This window comes from Malurus melanocephalus, unplaced genomic scaffold (assembly GCF_030028575.1).
Source record: "Malurus melanocephalus ecotype Western Australia unplaced genomic scaffold, MMel_1.1 scaffold_162, whole genome shotgun sequence".
NCBI lineage: Eukaryota > Metazoa > Chordata > Aves > Passeriformes > Maluridae > Malurus > Malurus melanocephalus.
Genome location: NW_026623394.1, coordinates 506,766 through 523,731, shown reverse-complemented (window position 1 = coordinate 523,731; position 16,966 = coordinate 506,766). Strand labels below are relative to the sequence as shown.

Here is a 16,966-nt window from a genome sequence, read left to right as displayed (position 1 = left end):
TAGTGAAATCGGGTTTTGACTGAAGGACAGAAGCAGAGGGAGGATATTTGTTATTTCAGACACAGAATTTTCAGGGTTTTGTATGGAAATCTTGTACTGATGCAGCTCAAGCAGAGGCCTCCCGTTCTTTTGGGAATTTCATAATGAACACTCCCCGTTTTCTACTGAACACAGAGAAATCTGTAATTCTTTAATCTGGGAGACTGACACCGGTGATTTATCAGCTGCAGATTATCATTAAATGCAATCTGGAGAGTTTAGGGAAAGGTGATGACTGGCCAGACCTTGTGTTCCTCCAGTGAAATGAACTCAGGCCCCASTTTGTGGATTCCAAAGAGGGTCAAGGATGGACTCTTGGTAATGTTCCTTTCTCTATCTCCCTATTTGTGTGGTTTTATTTATTTCTGTCATGTCTGGCTGATCACAACCCCCACAGATCTAATGTGTGTTTATAGACAGCACTAGATTAGACAAAGATTTCTCATCCAGACCTCCAGAAGACAARAGAGTTCCTGTCTCCTTTGGCTTAACCAATATTCCCTGATGGAAAAACAACAATCTTTCTCTCCTTTATTTTTCTAGTTCCTTCCCTGAATTAAGTTCCCTTCATTACTTGGATGCCTTTTGTTGTCCCTTATGGCTCTCAAGGAGGTCAGACCTTGCGGTGGGTAATGCTATTTTCCTTTTTAGATTTTTTTTCTTAAATGCATTACAGGGTTCTGTGACTTGTAATTTCCGGCGAGTGCCATCGACCATTTAATTCTTTGCAATCACTGCAGCAGATGCCAAACACATTTGCACTAATTGGATGGCACTTAAGGGATTAAGCCAAGACTGCCAAGACTCGACTCATCCAAACCACAGCTGGCTTTTTGCGCTGTTTCCATGGGAGCCTTGCTGTCTCTGCTTCTAAATTTATTTACACCCTACATTTTGAGTGAAATCCCCCCTTGTGGAGAAGCCTGGCTGCAGTGGCACAGCTGGGACAGAAGATTTGGGAATGTCTCATTTAGGGTCAGGAGCCACTCACCCCCAGCCAGGTGAAGGGGTTGGCAGCAGTTTAGGAGCAGAGGAGCTGCTGCAGATCCCCCTGAGCTGTCAGGATGATTTGTGACCTTTCTGCCTCTTGCAAAGGTGGCAGAGGGTTTGCAGAGCCACAATTTCCTGGTTTGATCACCCTCACTGATCCAGCTTTGCATTTCTTCACGGTTTTGTGCTTCCCATAGGAGGACAGCGCGTGTTTTGTGCTGCTGCTTTAATCAGGGGTAGCACCAGCTGCTTCTGGCTTTCTCACACACCAGGAAGATTCCCAAACCTTGGGTTTCCCTCAGCACATTCAGAAGCTGCCAGGTTTGTGTGTAGAGCTGTGGGAATGYGGTGACCTGGGGGTTTGCAGGAGAAAGTGATCTCAGCTCATCAGGAGGARGGCATCAGTAATTCTTCATTATTAAATTCAGGGCACTGACATGAGGGCATCAGAGAGGAGCCATGGAATGCTTTGCTGGGCTCCAGGGTCTGTTGGGGCAGCTTTATTTGGACTGTAATTGAATTGCAGCTCTAAAGAGACATTTCCTGTCCCTCATTACAGCGRGGGGAAGGAGCTGAGTGATGCTGCAGTGCCACAGACTGATTTCCTTGGCTCCCCCATGCCCAGCCTGGCTGAGCTGGCTCCAGTTGGTCTGTGCAGCACAGCTGGGGCACATCAGCCTCGTACCAGTTAGAGCACCAGGGTCACACTGGTTTAGAGCATCAGCAAGTAAAATGAGCTCAGGTGCCAGGTGAGGGGGCTGCTCAAGATGATTTTTCCTCTTGGAGTCAAGTCTGAGCAGCATTTGTGTTCTCCTGTGGCTGGAAGGAGTTAGCAGCTGGTAATTCCAGGGAGGAAAGGGTGGAGGCTTCATTTGAAACTTTTTAGCTGCTTAGATGAGGAAGGTGGATGAAGGGGATGAAGGTTTGTCCTCAGCACTTGCAGCGAGGTGAGATCTGGCAGAGGTATCCAGCCAGGACCAATTTAATGTCTTTGTGTAATCAGAGAAATAAATRCTGATCTGTTGGGTGTATTCAAGAGCAAGGTTTCACCTTTAAATCAGTGGTTAATGTGAAAACACATTTTATTAAACCCCTTCAGGCTTTGGTTCAGCGTTCTTCTCTTATTTCCCAGTGATGCTTTTATCATCTGAGTTTAGAAGGTGAAATCCTTTCAACACAGCACTGCTGGTCCAGCTRCCCTTGCACTCAGTCTCTCAGCAGTGCTTTATGTGCACTTTTATTCATTTCTTACCTGATTCAGTGCCAGCTCTCTCCCAGAACAGGGCAYGATGGGTTGGTTTCATTAAATGTGCACCATTTTTCCTTCCTCTCCGCTCCTCTTCCTTAAGCACTTTCCCTTCTTGGATAAGGGGAGAGGAGTGGATCAATGTTGCAGCCGATAATAACAGCACTCCTGCCCTCTGTATTGGAGATTCAGGGTTTGGGAGGAAGAGGGACCACAGTCAGAGGCTGCAAATGGCTCTCCTGGAATGGAAGACAGAATATATCCTGCAATTTCAGCACTCTCCATTTCCATTCCCTTCCTACAGACAGCTCCTGTGGACAGTGACAGAAAGACTCTTCCCACAATTTCCCTTTCTATGTGTGCAGCCATTCTGGAGGGTAAAAAGAGGCTGATTTACCCAGCCAGGATTACAAGAAAGCATTTTTCACCATGGGCTGCAAAATTTCTTTGTTCTTACATCCAAACCCATCACCTTCAGTCWGATTTCCACGTGTTTTTATGTGCAYGAGCTGCRGTTTMAGRGCAACTTCCTCTCTCAACTCGTTCCCCTCTTCACCTTGTGTTTTTGTAGATGTCAACTCATGACAGTGTGACCAGAAACTTCTGACAGAGCTGACCCCTGCCTTTCTGGGATCATTTCCTTGCCAAATCTCCTGTTTACTCCCTCCCRTCTCCGCTATTTCAGCAGCAGCTCTGGCGCCTGTTTGGGAGAGATGATGGATCTGCATCACTCAGACATTTGCAGAAATGGCTCAGCATTTCTGAGACAACCTTTGGGAGCCACGGGGTGGGGATTACGGTGATAAATCTGTGCCCRGGGGGATAATTTGGTGCTGGAAATGACCAGGACAAGTGGCTAAATCGGGCATTTGAGCGGTGAATCACTGCTGCCCTGGAAAGCACGGGTTCTGTTTGGGTGTAATTTAAAGATATCATTGAGCTGATCCGGAAATCTTTCCATTYCACAGCGTCAGATGTGGCCTGGCTGAGTTTCAAATGGCCCCGGATCAGGGCAGGGGGTGAAAGTTGAATTTTCACAGCTCTTCAAGGTGACATTTCCAGGTTGAGAACAGCTCCGGGGTAGCTTAACAGTGACAGGTGGAGGAAAAGTAGATGAGGAGAAGTCTGGATGTGAATCCTGTGAGTGTGRAAAGGCAATTACTGTCAGCATTGTGAGGAATTCAGTACAGGGGTGACATGGCAGGAATTGGGGGGGAAAAAAAAAGAAAGGAGGAGTTTCAGTCCTGGAGGAGAAATCMTCCCTGGGAGAATTTCCAGACTGAGCAAACAGCCCTCGTGGGAATGGAGCAGAATCTGGGATTTTTTTCCATGGCAAATTCAAAGTGTTGAACTGAAAAAGGAAAATACCTTTCCTCAGTCCCGTGAGAAGGACTAAGAGACACTACATTATTTTAATCTTTAAGTGATGACAACTAATCTTTGGTGGGTTATTTACTCCCCTGCTGTGAATGAAATCGCTTTCCTTTGAGCACCCACAGATATTTTGAAAAACACAGCAGCGGACCTGATTTTGAGGCAAGAAAAAAACCCCAGAGTTGTGAAAACCAGGTGATAAAAACAATATCTGTAAGAGCATGCAACAGAGTACCAGCTAAGTTGGTTTTGCAGCTCAGTACAAGCTAAATTTTTGCAGCAACAGTGTTGTCAGCAAAAATTCAGCTTGTGCTGAGCAGCATTCAAACATTCTGAGGCACTTTTTATTCCAAAACGGCCATTGCACCTGTGATGCCTACAAAACCCCAATAAAGTACCATTTTTACATTCTCGTTGTGTTTTTATTTCAGTGGTCAAATGTGGTTTGCATTTTCAGGTCACACCTAGAGCAGAACACTTCTCGCTCTAAGGAACTTGTCTCTTTTTTATTTTTTTTAATTTTTTTTTAACCTGTGTAAATCCTTTCTCAGATTAATTGGCCTGGAAAGTAATTACAAAGGCTCAGGGCAGACAGGCCACAGGCAGGTTTGTGTTCTACTTTTGCAGGTTCCAGAGAAAGGTTTCTTTCCCTTTGCAGAGGGATGGCTCTGGGGCGAGGCACAAAATGAGTGTTCTGTTCCTTATGATGCTGATTTTGTGATTCTCCTGTGATTTGGAGCAACTTCATTAAAAACCAGCTCCATTTGTTTAAATTCGGTGTGGAATTTAAGGAGGATGATGGATAAAATTCTCATGAAAGCCTGAAATTGTGAGAATTATTTTCCCAGGGAAGGGAGTTGTGCAGGGCAGTGGCTTCGTTGTTCTGGCTGATAGAAATAAAAGGAGATACAGGAGCCCAGTAACTGTTAATGACAAACAAAGGTAAATTACAGGAAATTATATTMTTTTAAATGAGTTTATCCATTACTGGCTCACTCTAATTCATTGCTGCAGTGAGCTGGGGAGCAAAGGCAGCTGCTTTGTCATGGTTGGGCTGGCAGTGGCCCTGTGCTGTTGGTCCCTAATGACCAAAGGTGGAACTGGGACAGCTCCAAGAGCCTCTTGAAACTGAGATCTGGAGCTTTTGCTGTGTGGAGGGGTCTTTGGGGTAAGGTGAGACAGGGCTGGCTGGGAGCTTCTTGTCCCCATTGCTGCCTGAAACAAACCCAGGCTGCTCATCCTGTCCCCTGTGCTGGTTTCCTCAGGTCCAGTTCCTGGAAATCATTGATTGGTCCACAAGCAGATGCAGAATTTATTMATGAGTCTCCTAATCTGGGTTTTGGTGGGGAGGTGTGGAAGTCAGACAGGTATTTTGGGTGACTGCCGATGGCCCWGGTTCTCATTGCTCACGCAAATGTTTAAGAAATCAAAAATTTAATAACCTGGTGCTTTGTCATCCTGTAAAAGCTGAAGAAAAGCTTTAATCATTAGGAAATGGTGAGAGATTTTAGCTATGGGTGCTGCACTGAGCTCTTCTCTCTGGTGACCAGGGACAGGACCCGAGGGAATGGCTGGAGCTGTGTCAGGGGAGGTTTAGCTTGGATTTCAGGGAAAGGTGCTGAGCACTGACCAGGCTCCCCAGGGACTGCTCACAGCCTGACAGAGCTCCAGGAATGTTTGGACAACAATACCAGGGTGGGATTTTCGGGGTGTCTGTGCAGGGCTAAGAGTTGGGCTGGATGATTCTTGTGTGTCCCTTCCAGCTCAGCCAATTCTGTGATCACCGAAATATTTCATTCAAAACATTTCGGGGAGCTGAGAACAAAACCAGGGGGCAAAACTGAGGGAGGGGAGAGGGATTTTCCCGAGGGATGAATCAGCTGGAAAGCAGCTCAGGAAGGATCTGCCTCAGTGCAGCTGCTGAGTTTTCACTGAGCAGCTGAGGGAGGAGGAGGAGGAGGAGGAGGAGGAGGAGGAGGAGATCGGGGCTGGTGTGTCGGGTTTCCATGCATTGCACGTGTGGGTGCTGCGAGCTGTGCCTGCTCCAGCCACCGAGCCAGCCGGGAGCATGGGGCAGGTGGCTTGGAAGGCTTTGTTTCTGTCTCTTTTCGACTATAAAACGGAGAAATACGTCATTGCAAAGAACAAGAAGGTCGGGATCCTCTACCGAGTGGTGCAGCTCTCCATCCTGGCTTACCTGGTGGGGTAAGAATCGCCCTCTGCTTCAGCTTTTGCAGGGATAAAGATGAGTTTTTCTGTGATAAGGATGAATTTTGCTGTGATTAAGATGAATTAGGGTATTCTGCACGCAGTGACAGCCTGCTGTGCCTYGCGATTTTAATGCAGATAATTAGGCAGGTTTATAAAGCTGCATTTTGTCATGCCTGATAGATGATATCTGATTTTTCACCTGCTAGCAATCACTAGATCCAGCTCTGCCTTTCAGATTAAGGTCGGATTAAAAATAGCCCCATGGCTTTGTGCTGCATTATTTATGATTTTATTTCTATATTCTGTGGGAATGGTGCCAAACCTTTACACCTGACTCACGGGGAACAAGGAGCATTTACWGCCATGGTGCTGAGCCTTGGGGCACACATGGGTTTTCTGCACAGCACCATGAACTGCTCAGGGATAAATGGGAGGGGAGCAAGGAGAAAAGGGGAGATTTTTTAGCTGAGTGGGTTGCAGCAGCCAGGACTGTGGGGGCTGAGGCAGCGGGAATGTTGGCTGCCTTGCATTCATTTTGGAGAGGGAGGGTTGGCTCTGGAAAGGCCCCAGTTCTGCCTYTCTGCCGGGAGACTGGTCATACTGGTGTGTGATGGGCACAGGGATTGTCCCTGCAGGCTCACACCGGGGATTATCCAGCCTGTGCCGCTGCTTCCCGAGTTTCTGAGGCTTTTCAGAACGGGATACCTACGGCTGTTCCCTCACTGTCTGTGCTTCTGGGTCCCTTCACCTTCCTCACGCCTCGTGGTTGCACTGATTAAATATAGCAGAGTCACTTTTCGGTGCTGGGTGTATTTATAGCAAGCAGTGCAGTCCCAGAGCTGCTCCAGGGAGCAAAGCAGCAGCAAAACCTCACAGCCTGGCATGKGCTGGCTGCAGGAGGAGGAACTCTGTGGGTAACATCACTGAGGACACGTCTAGGGGGGACAGGGAGTAGATATTTTCCTCATTTGGCATCTGTTACCTCCTGCAAACCCTTGGCACGGTCACTGCTGGTCCCTGCAGTGATTCCTTTGTGCCTGGGGCTCACAGGAATGTGTTGGGGTCGGGATCACCAAWCTCCTCTGAGTTATTCTGTGGATGCAGCTGCCATTCCTTCAGTGATTCACTGCAGAGGTTTGCTTTCGTTCTGGGAGATGAAATCAATGTTCTCCGGAAAATAGGAAAGTAGGGAACTTCCCAGGGTGGGGAATATAGATGTGCAGGTGTGTCACATGTGGCAGTGAGGGAAAAGCTGCCAGTGCTGCCATCCCTCCACCCTACAGAAAGGAGCTGTGCCCCAGGGACAGCCTCTGCCCCTGTCCCAGCCTGTCCCAGCACCCTCASCTCCTTCCAGGGTGATTTATTGTCCTGCCAGGTGATTTTAGCAAGCTGGAAGCATTTCATTTGAGCCAGAGGTTTTCACCCAGGGAAATGGAGCTCCTGCTGCTTCCAGGGGGGAGAAGCAAACAAAGCCTTTCCATGGACTGCTCAGCAAGGCAGCAGCAGCTCTCCCAAGCGTGCTGAGGTCAGGCTGTTCCCATCACAGGGGTTCCAACAGACCCTGGATCCAGCTGAGAACATTCCCTGCAGGTTCCTGTAAGGGATGCTCAGCTGAGGTTGTCTCTCCCCAGCCCTGGGCTGTTGTTGACTGGCAGCCCCAAAGCTGGGTGCTAAAATGAGAGTTCTGTGCTTGTGGAACCAACCCCACTTTCCCTGCAACCTGAAAAGTTTGTATCATTTTTCATTTGAGAAAGACACAGCCCTGCTCTTCCTTCCTTTTTTTTGAGGTTGTTGAGTGTAGCACTGAGGGAGGTGTGAGGCTTTGGTTTTTTACCTCAYAACCTGTTATGACACATTTTCCCCACTGTGGACGAGCACAGCTTGTGTCCAAGGGTTTATTCTTTATTAGAGGCAGAAGTTGCAGAGGGTTTGGAATCAATGGAGTGTTTTGATCTGACCTTGGTGTGAATTTCTCTGTCTGCCTCACTCCCTGACCACCCCTAACGCTGCTGTGTTCACACAGGTGGGTGTTTGTGGTCAAGAAAGGCTACCAGGACACAGACACKTCTCTCCAGAGCTCTGTCATCACCAAGCTGAAAGGGGTGGCCTTCACCAACACCTCGGAGCTGGGGGAGAGGCTGTGGGATGTGGCAGACTATGTCATCCCTCCCCAGGTTGGCATCACCCCCTGCTCTGTYCCTGYCCATGTGGGTGCTGGATTGATSTCTCCRGGTGTTCCCTGGGAATTAGCAGGAGTTGGGCTACAAGAAAGTCATGCTGGAAGGGGTTTTCTGTTGTGAGTTTTTTTTATTTGGGATGCTGGGGGTGCTCTGCCTCCCGCCAGGTCCGTGGGCTGGCTCTCAGGGTTGTGTGAGCACCCACAGCCTGAGGRACCTCAGCCAAACAAATTCCCACACAAAGGGTGATGTTGGGTCATCTGAAAGGCCTGAAATGCCTTGGAGAGAGGGAGATTATTCTCTTCTGCATCCCCCTCATTACAAGCAAAAGTTAATTTAGAAGTAAACCATGTTTTCTAACTCTTTGTTTATTGCAGGGTGAAAGCGTCTTCTTTGTCATGACAAATCTGATCGTGACCCCAAACCAGAGACAGGACACGTGTCCTGAGGTAGGAAGAACTGAGCCCCTTGACCCCCAGGCCCCTGCAAAACTGGGGGTAAGAACTGACAGAGGACACTTCTGGAGCAACAAATAAAGGAAGGATGGAAGACAAGTGTTTTTTTCCTCTAGTGTAATATCTCWGTTGGGAAATTACTGTAAACCTGGGAGGCTCAGCTGTCTGAATTTCCAGAGGCACTGATCACGTAGAGCCTTCCTGACTTTAGGGGGTGTTGGATTTCTGCCCAGCTGGGGATGAGACCAGGCAGGGTCACAAAAGGCCATGGAAAAACAGCTTTGAGGTGGCTCAGGGTAGTTATGGGTAGGGGAGACTTTTTAGGAGCCCCRTCCTGGGAAGTGCTGAACAGGCTCTTGTTACCTTGCGGGCACACGGGATGGAGCTCAGCACCTCCCAGAACATGCCCTGAGGGCCAGAGCCACGGGGTTTTAGTGCCACGTGGAATATCCTCTGTGAAAATGCTTGGAATGGGCTGGAGCCTGGGGAAGGAGGTCTCTGGCTCTGCAGGGAGTGCTGTGTCCATGGATTTTCCATGTTACAGATCAGGAGCATGGCTGGATGGTCAGTCAGGACACTGCTGTCCTCTGGTGACCGTGCAGCCAGGACAAGGGGCAGCTTTGGGCCAGAGAACTTTGTGGCTTAGATCCAATGCAGGGTTATCTTAGAGCAAAGTGGCCTCCTGCCTGGTTTTTGTGAGTAGCAATGCTGGGTTTTTTTGATTCTCCCTCTCCAGAGCAAGCAGAACCCAAAACCAGGATGGTGTGGCTGAGCCCTGGTGYTCCTGGTGGTGATGGATGTTTGCATGACCCTAAATCACCACTTCAGCGGAGTGGTTTGAGTTCAGCTGCATGGTTTGTGTTCAGCTGCATGGTTTGAGTGCTCCTGCAGAGAATTCTTCCTGTGTCAGCAGCACTTTGTCACCCCCCTGACTCAGGTGTCCTGTCCCACTCTCATCTGGGTCCTTTTCCCATCTGCAGAGCACCAGCATTCCCGATGCCCTGTGTGACAAGGACACGGACTGYGTGGAAGGGGCAGCAGTGGTGGCTGGCAATGGTAAGGGAAGGGTCCCTGTGTGTGCCCGGTGTCCCTCGGAGCCCTCARCCTGGTGACACCCCCTGAGTTCTCATTACAGACAGCACCAAGGCCTTTCTTTCCTTCTTTTCTCTCTTTTATTAAGATCTTTGCCGTGCTTGCAGCTCTGCGGTGGCTGGGCCGGGGCACCCCGGGCTGCTCAGACACAACAAGAGGGTGTTTGTTCCGGCTGAGAGGCCCTTTCACAGCAGGGAGGAGGGAAAATGCTCTATTTTCATCTGGCCTGTGGGCAAGGGGAGGAGGTGGCTGCTTGGTGTGACCTTTTCTGTGATGTCTGCTCGCAGGGGTTAAGACTGGCCGCTGTTTGAAAGACAGGGACAGCACCAGAGGGACTTGTGAGATACTGGCCTGGTGCCCAGTGGAGAAAAGATCCAAGCCCAAGTACGTGTCCTGTTTCCAAGCTTGAGTTGCTTGGCTTCTGTGTCACTTGTGTGTCACTCAGGGCAGTTCCTGTGTCCCCTCTGCTTGGGTGCTCGCTCGAATGTTGGCTGTTCAAGGTCTCCCCTGGCAGGACTGGTCCTCTGCTCCCTCTGCTTCTCTCCCTGGCTGTTTCCAGCTCTTGGGGTGTCCCCTGGACCTGCACGTTCCTCACCAACCCCTCACTGGCACTGTGGGGGAGTGGCACGGCTCACCTGGTGTCATCCAACCTTTTTGGATGAAGCTGGTTCTCAATGGCAATTCAAGGTTTAGCACGGTGGGCAAGGGACAGATGTAAGACAGAGGACAAACCTTTCTGTTCCAGGAAACCACTTCTGGGCAGCGCAGAGAACTTCACTGTTTACATCAAGAACTCCATTCGCTTCCCCAAGTTTAAGTTCTCCAAGTAAGTGCACAGGTTCCTGAGCTGCTCCTGCTCAACAGATATTCCCTCTCTTCCAGAAAAATGAAATGCCTGGACAAGGCTGGGAAAAATGCAGATTTAAAAAGATTTGTTTGTCTTTGCTGCTGCAATATGAACAAACTAAARCAGTGTAGAAAGGTGAATGTTGTGGTGTTCTCCCATGTTCAGATAGGCATTTCTAGCATCCTGTTGTTATTCCTTGAGAAAACCAGGTGGCCCTGGAGCAGTCTGGCTCCTTGTGAGCCCAGATTCAGCTGGCCAAGTCCTTGTTGACCTGCAAGTCATTTTGGGGGGAGACTGCTTTCCCCAGAGCCACTTGCAGGGTGACAAGGCTGCTTGCACAGAGGGTGTTGGGAAAGCCTTGTCCCTGTAGTCCTGGTGGAGGCAAGGGAAGAGGGAGACAAGGTGGATTTCCCTGTTTCCTACATGCAGGATGAACGTGCTGGCAACTGACAATGAGTCCTACCTGAAGACGTGTCGGTWCAGCCAGGAGCACCCCTACTGCCCCATCTTTGTGCTGGGGAACATCGTCCGCTGGGCTGGGGGCAACTTCCAGGAAATGGCCTTGGAGGTAGGAGTGTCCCTTGGGCTCGTGTGTCTTCCCAGCTGCTCACTGGGAGGATGTGGGGACAGTCACTGCCCAGGGAACCGCCTCCTGTCCAGGCTGCACTGCAGAGGTGCTGGTGCTTAAAGTCAAGCTGATGCCATTTATCCTGACCCCAAGGAATAGAGAGCCTCTAAAAGAGCTGGTTGGGTCACTCATGTGCTACTCAGGGTTGCCCAGCAAGGATTATTTGTTTAATTTCAGCATTACTACAGCGTTGGTTTAAACTCAGAATTCTGGAACTCCACCCCTGTATAAAAGATGATGACTTTGATCATGATCTTGATAAAAGATCATGACTTCTCCACTGAAGCATGGTACAGCCACTTAAATGAGTGAAACCAAAGTCCTGGGATGAGAAATCTCACAGGGAAAAATGGTAAAAAAAGGGAGTAAAGATGGGATTAATATCACATACCTGAACTCAGCCCAGCCAGGAGTGTGGGCCCCTGTCTGTGACAGAAGTGCAGCTGTTCCTACCCCTGGGGAAAACCTGCCCAAGGATTTGACAGATTTGAAGACACTTTAACTGAACTAAGCTTAAACAACTCACCCTGTCTCTCTCTTTTAAGGGTGGTGTGATAGGAATTCAGATTGAATGGAACTGTGATCTTGATAAAGCCCCTTCTGAATGTAATCCTCACTATTCTTTTAGCCGGCTGGACAACAAGTCTGCAGAAACGTCCATCTCTTCTGGGTACAACTTCAGGTGGGTACAGAGSAGGGCACAGTGCACTCCAACAGCTGGGCTGGGCTGCTGGGACTTGCAGGTGCTGGAGSTTGGCAGTGGAGTGGCACCAGCCTGTGCCAGGCACTGCCCCAGCCAGGCAGAGACTGCTGCAGAGCAGGGAGGGAGGTACAGAGTGCTCCTGGTGGGCTAAAGCTGGTTTTGATAAGGAAATAGATCTGATTGAAGGGGTGAGTGAATTCTAAAGCTGGTTTTGATAAGGAAATAGATCTGATTGAAGAGATGTGTGAATTCAGAGGGGCAGATGGAGTTAAACCCAGCACTGCTTTATTGCAGGTTTGCCAAGTATTACCGGGATGCTCAGGGGGTCGACTACCGGACGCTCTTTAAAGCGTACGGAATCCGCTTCGATGTGATGGTCAATGGCAAGGTGAGGGCCCAGGGCCTCGACAGAAAGAAGGTGGGGACATTACTCAGTGGGAAGGCAGCTCTGGGGTGAGGAAAGCCTCTCTGGCTTGTTGGAGGAAAGGGCTTTTCCCACCCACCCATGGGGAGCTAACCCTGTGTAAGAGGGTTGGACACCAACCTAGCCTCTTCTACCTAAAACCAGGCTCATGGAAAGCCCAACAGAAGCACAGGTTCCTTGTTTTCCATGCATAAGCACTGCAGAAAAAAAAGAAGCTTAATTCAGGGATGATGCAAGCTCATTAATGCAGCCAGGGACAGACAGATCTGAGACACACAGACCTTCAGCCTCCAAGAGCAGTTCACTGCAAATCCCCCACGGTTATGTCTGTGAACAAAACACAGCCAYAGGCAGCAGCAGCCTCCCCTGGGTAGTACCACACCCTTGCGTTTGTTTTGTGGGTTGTTCTCTCACTGATGACTTCATGACCTTTCTCCTTCCAGGCAGGGAAATTTAACATCATTCCCACCATTATCAATATCAGCTCGGGGCTGGCGCTCATGGGAGCTGTAAGTAAATGTTTTGTCTTAAAGTAACCCCAGGGGACTCTGACCCTAAATGGGATGAAAATGGGAGGGGGTCTTTAAATTTTCTCCAGCAGAGTCTTCACTACTCAGCCAGTCTGTGTCCTGTCTTAAAGGTGTTTGTTAATGTACCTGGCAGTCTAAACATCCCCACAGGGGGTATATAATACATAAACCCCAGAAAATGCATGGAGAATGAAGGAAAATACAGCTTCTCTGAGTTATTCTTTAATTAATATTCATTGCTAATAAAATCAGAACGCTTCCTCTTCTGTTTCAAAGGTTCTGTTTCTTTCCCTTTGCAGGGAGCTTTCTTTTGTGACCTGGTGCTGCTGTATCTGATCAAGAAGAGTAACTTTTATCGAGGCAAAAAGTACGAGGAAGTAAAGTAAGTGAGCTTGGCTTTGTGTGAAAAATTCTGGCTTATTGTTGGTGAGTGATAGAAATACGAGAAGATACAGGAGTACAATCACCGTTACTGGCAAACCAAGGCCAATTCCAGGGAAATATATTCCTCAAAGTGATTTTGGTGAAATTATTGGCTCCCTCTGTAATTCATTGCTGCAAAGGCAGGTGCTGTGTCATGGTTGGACTGGCAATGGCCCTGTGCTGTTGGTCCCTAATGACCCAGGGTGGAACTGGGACAGCTCRTAAAACTGAGATCTGGAGCTTTTGCTGTATGGAGGGGACTTTGGGGTAAGGTGAGACAGGGAACATTTTTGTTTCCTTAAACAAACCCAGCTGCTCATCCTGTCCCCTGTGCTTGTTTCCCCAGGTCCWGTTCCAGGAAGTCCCTGTCGAGCCCTACGCTGAACGGGAATCAGAGCCCAGACCAGCTCGATGGGCTCTGAGCACAGCAGTGGCTCTGCCAGCTGGATTCGTGCTCCAGGAAAACCACACGGGTGTGGAATCACACCAGCACTGAGGGGTGGACATACCCCACATCRGGCCTACTGTTATCAGGATTCCCAGAGGAAGAAACCTCCTAYAAAGACTGCCCTTCTTCCCTGAGATTTCTCTGGTATTCTGAGTGTGTCATCACTACGGAATTTATAAAAGGATTTTTATAAAAGGACAAAGAAGGCACTAAATGAATGTTTTTATATCCACTGATAGATCTATCTGTACTTAATGCCAATAGCCAGCATCGTCCTGTGGCTGTGCTTTGCTTCCACGTGCAGAAAAAAAAGCTGTGATGGAAATCACCATTGGCTCTTTGGCAAGGGCTGAAGCTGAAATCCAACCTGTCTCCTGCTCTGCTGCCTCAGCAGCCACCACTTCCAGCTCCTGCCTGTGYGATGTGACATCAGGTGTGAAGCAGCAGGACTGCTCTGCTCGGGAAGTGCAGGGAAATGTGGCATAGGAGCAGCTCAGGGAGCTGGGGAAGGGGCTGTGGCAGGGGAGGACAGTCACTCTGATGTGGGGGGTTAATGCACTGAAAAGCAACGTGGCCCTGGAAGCACCTGCACAGGGATTTAAGTTTTAAACAGGGTTTTAAGTTCTGCCTCCTTTGTTCAGTGMCTGGTTTTGTTTGCTCAAGATTGTCCTTCCTGCATCACTTCCTGATTTCTCGTGGTGGGGAGATCTGGATGGGGCACTCAATGCTTGTGTTTCTCACAGTACCCAGAGAGGGCAACTCTGGCAGGGACAGGCTTTGCCAGCTTCCTCTARATCACCAACAGCAGGAAAATTCAAGAGACATCTGCCTGTTACTTCAACACCAGAACTTCCAGGAAATACAAGTGCTTCTTTGTTTCTCAATAGAGAAATCTGTCCCCCTGCAGCCCATTTTGTCCATTTATGGCATGTRGGGATGTCACTCATGTCAGAAAAGGGCTTATGGAATATTGTGTTATGTAAATGGTGCCCATCACCACTGACTGGGASTTGTAGTGATGAAGATTAAATGTTTCTGTGCACTCTTTAAATACCAAGATTTAAAGGGCTCCTGCTGCAGCACCTGAGTGTGGCCTTCAGGGAGCTGCTGCCACCGAGTGCCTGCACAGAAGGCACTGGCAGCTGCACCCACCTCTGCTTTAACTTCTTCAAGGTGGTTACTCTGAGGTACAGGTTCATTCTAAGTTAAAATTCACCTCTGAACCCATAGCAAACCCCACCCAGTCTAGGTCACTCCCTTTGCATCTGTGTATTGAGTCAGAAATGTGGCTGGAAAATAGARTTCAACGGTGGAGTTAATTTAGAATAAACTGTGTACCTCTGGTGCTCTCATCTGATCCAAAACCTCCTCTCYGTGTCCCAAGTCTCTCCTCTAGGCAGACACAAGTCACCAAGTGTGGAACTGCACAAGAGTTACCACCCCAACAGCCCAGGCTTTTGAGTRTCAGAGTTTAATTCTTGTTGAGTAACTTCTAGATGGTGAAACCCCCATGTGACATGGAAGCCTGGCACGATTCCTGGTGACCAAGCAGCTCATCCTTACATGCAAAGTTGACTGTGCTCTGTTGAAACCATTGTTTTAACTTGACAAAACTTCCTCTTGTTAGAGGACCAAAGCTATTTCCTGACTCTAARTCTTCAGGCCTCCCAGATTCCCCAGAATGTTTCCTTTCTTCATACTGTGTAACACAATTCCTACAACCCYTGCTGTTAATAAAACATAACCAGATTCCTTCTCAGGAGCTCGTTTCTTGAGTTTGACTTTTTTTCCCCTTGTGTTTAATGCACAGCAATAAAATGTGTCACTTTGGGCCAATGCTCCCTGAGACTGTTCTGTACAGTGCTTTTTCAGGTCACACCACCTTCTCTTGGTGATTCAGTGATGTAAGCAAGTCAATGAATCACTGTTTCCAGGAACAGGGCTATATGAGAGGCAGTACTTGGATGGTGGGTGATGGAATTATCCTCTTAAGTGACTTTTCTGATGACAGTGACAAGCACCTGTGACAGTGTCATTTACTGATAGCAATTGTGGAATAGAACATGCACTTAATKACAGCATTTTCTTGTGTCAGTGGATTATTTTAAATTATTTAATTATTTCAGAGTGCTGTGTTACATATGCTCCATCAGTATTTGTGTGTAGGGACAAGGCAGCAAATCCAGAGGGAATTCAAACTGTCATGYGTATCCAAAACACAAATGCTGCAAGGGATTATATGAATCAAACCCATACAGTGCCTGCTCTTAGGGACAGAAATTACCCCTTAACAAGGAAACAAATACAGGAGGCCTCCATGTGGTGCTTCACATTCAGTTTAATTAGAACAGTGCTACTGATTAATTCGTACTTGGACATAATTTACCAACAGCATTAACGACACGAGCCATGGACAACAGTTTGGAAAGTGAGCTGGCCTATTGTGTAGTGACTTTTGGCAACAGTCCTCCCGCTCCGTTAGCCCCGGAGCTGCTCAGTACACGTGGACCATTCCGTACAGGAAAGTCCAGAACAGGACGTAGGTGAAGAGCCCTCCCACGAGCCCCCCCGTGAACAGCGGCCTCCGCGATTTAAAGTACTTGTTCCACCGCCGCCCGGCTTTCAGCACCAGCAGCACGGAGAGGAGGACGGAGGCCAGGAAGTAGAAGATGAAGCCGTGCAGGCCGGTGAGGCCGAGGATCCCCGCCGTGGCKCCGGACAGGGCGGACACCGAGGTGCGGCAATAGTCCAGGATGGCCGCGTTGCCCCGCACCGCCGCCTCGCTGATGAACTGCGGCCCTTCGCGCTTGGCCACCACGGCGGCCATGGCTCCCGGCCGGGCTCGGGCACCTCCTCGCTCGCACCGACACTGGGGTGAGGCAAACACACGCTGTACACCCGCCCGCTCGCCCTCAGGCCGCCGGGACAGCTGGGCGGCCCCGCGGCCCCTCCCGCCCGCTCTCCCCTTCCTCCATACCTCTCATCCACGGCGGCGCGCAGCCCCGCCGCTCCGTCAGGCCTCGCACCGTGCCAAGGGACGCCCCACACCGCCCGTCACCGCGGGCCGCCCGCCGGGCCCGGCCTGCCCCGGCCGCTCCACCGGCACCGCCCGACCGCCATCTTGGCGCGGGGGCCGACGGGACGCGGCCGCGGGGGCGGGGCGCTGCGGGCGGGGCGGCTCCGGATTGGCTGGCGGGGAGCGGGGGGCGGGGCCGGGACAGGCGCTTTTGTTCGGGCGGCGGCGGCGGAGACGGGGCGGACATGGCGTTTGTACCGGGACAGCCGGTGACTGCTATCGTGGTGAGCGGGGATGGGAGGGCATGGCGTTCGTACCGGGACAGCCGGTCACTGCTATCGTGGTGAGCGGGGACGGGAGGGG

General features: G+C 49.8%; 3 protein-coding genes across 4 annotated transcripts in view; 2 read left to right on the top strand and 1 right to left on the bottom strand.

The window, feature by feature from the left end:
* The first annotated feature begins 5,643 nt into the window (after positions 1 to 5,643).
* P2RX5 (purinergic receptor P2X 5) lies at positions 5,644 to 14,093 on the top strand. The gene is made up of 12 exons (XM_057371957.1): positions 5,644 to 5,854; positions 7,884 to 8,034; positions 8,415 to 8,486; positions 9,473 to 9,548; positions 9,872 to 9,968; positions 10,330 to 10,410; positions 10,861 to 10,999; positions 11,605 to 11,741; positions 12,057 to 12,150; positions 12,630 to 12,695; positions 13,016 to 13,098; positions 13,486 to 14,093. The coding sequence occupies exons 1-12, from the start codon at positions 5,718 to 5,720 to the stop codon at positions 13,559 to 13,561; spliced, it is 1,209 nt and encodes a 402-aa protein (XP_057227940.1). The 5' UTR covers positions 5,644 to 5,717; the 3' UTR covers positions 13,562 to 14,093.
* Positions 14,094 to 15,905: 1,812 nt separating this feature from the next.
* Positions 15,906 to 16,737, bottom strand: EMC6 (ER membrane protein complex subunit 6). Its single transcript, XM_057371956.1, has 2 exons — positions 16,565 to 16,737; positions 15,906 to 16,456 (listed from the first exon to the last, which is right to left on the bottom strand). The coding sequence occupies exon 2, from the start codon at positions 16,412 to 16,414 to the stop codon at positions 16,082 to 16,084; it is 333 nt and encodes a 110-aa protein (XP_057227939.1). The 5' UTR covers positions 16,415 to 16,456; positions 16,565 to 16,737; the 3' UTR covers positions 15,906 to 16,081.
* A 70-nt stretch (positions 16,738 to 16,807) lies between these two features.
* The window catches only part of TAX1BP3 (Tax1 binding protein 3), a 4,637-nt gene continuing 4,478 nt past the window's right edge, over positions 16,808 to 16,966 (top strand). The window contains exon 1 of one of the 2 annotated variants that reach the window (XM_057371955.1): positions 16,808 to 16,887. In XM_057371955.1, coding sequence (XP_057227938.1) covers positions 16,849 to 16,887 — 39 coding nt within the window. In that variant the 5' untranslated portion in view covers positions 16,808 to 16,848. The other variant, XM_057371954.1, reaches the window with a different exon arrangement.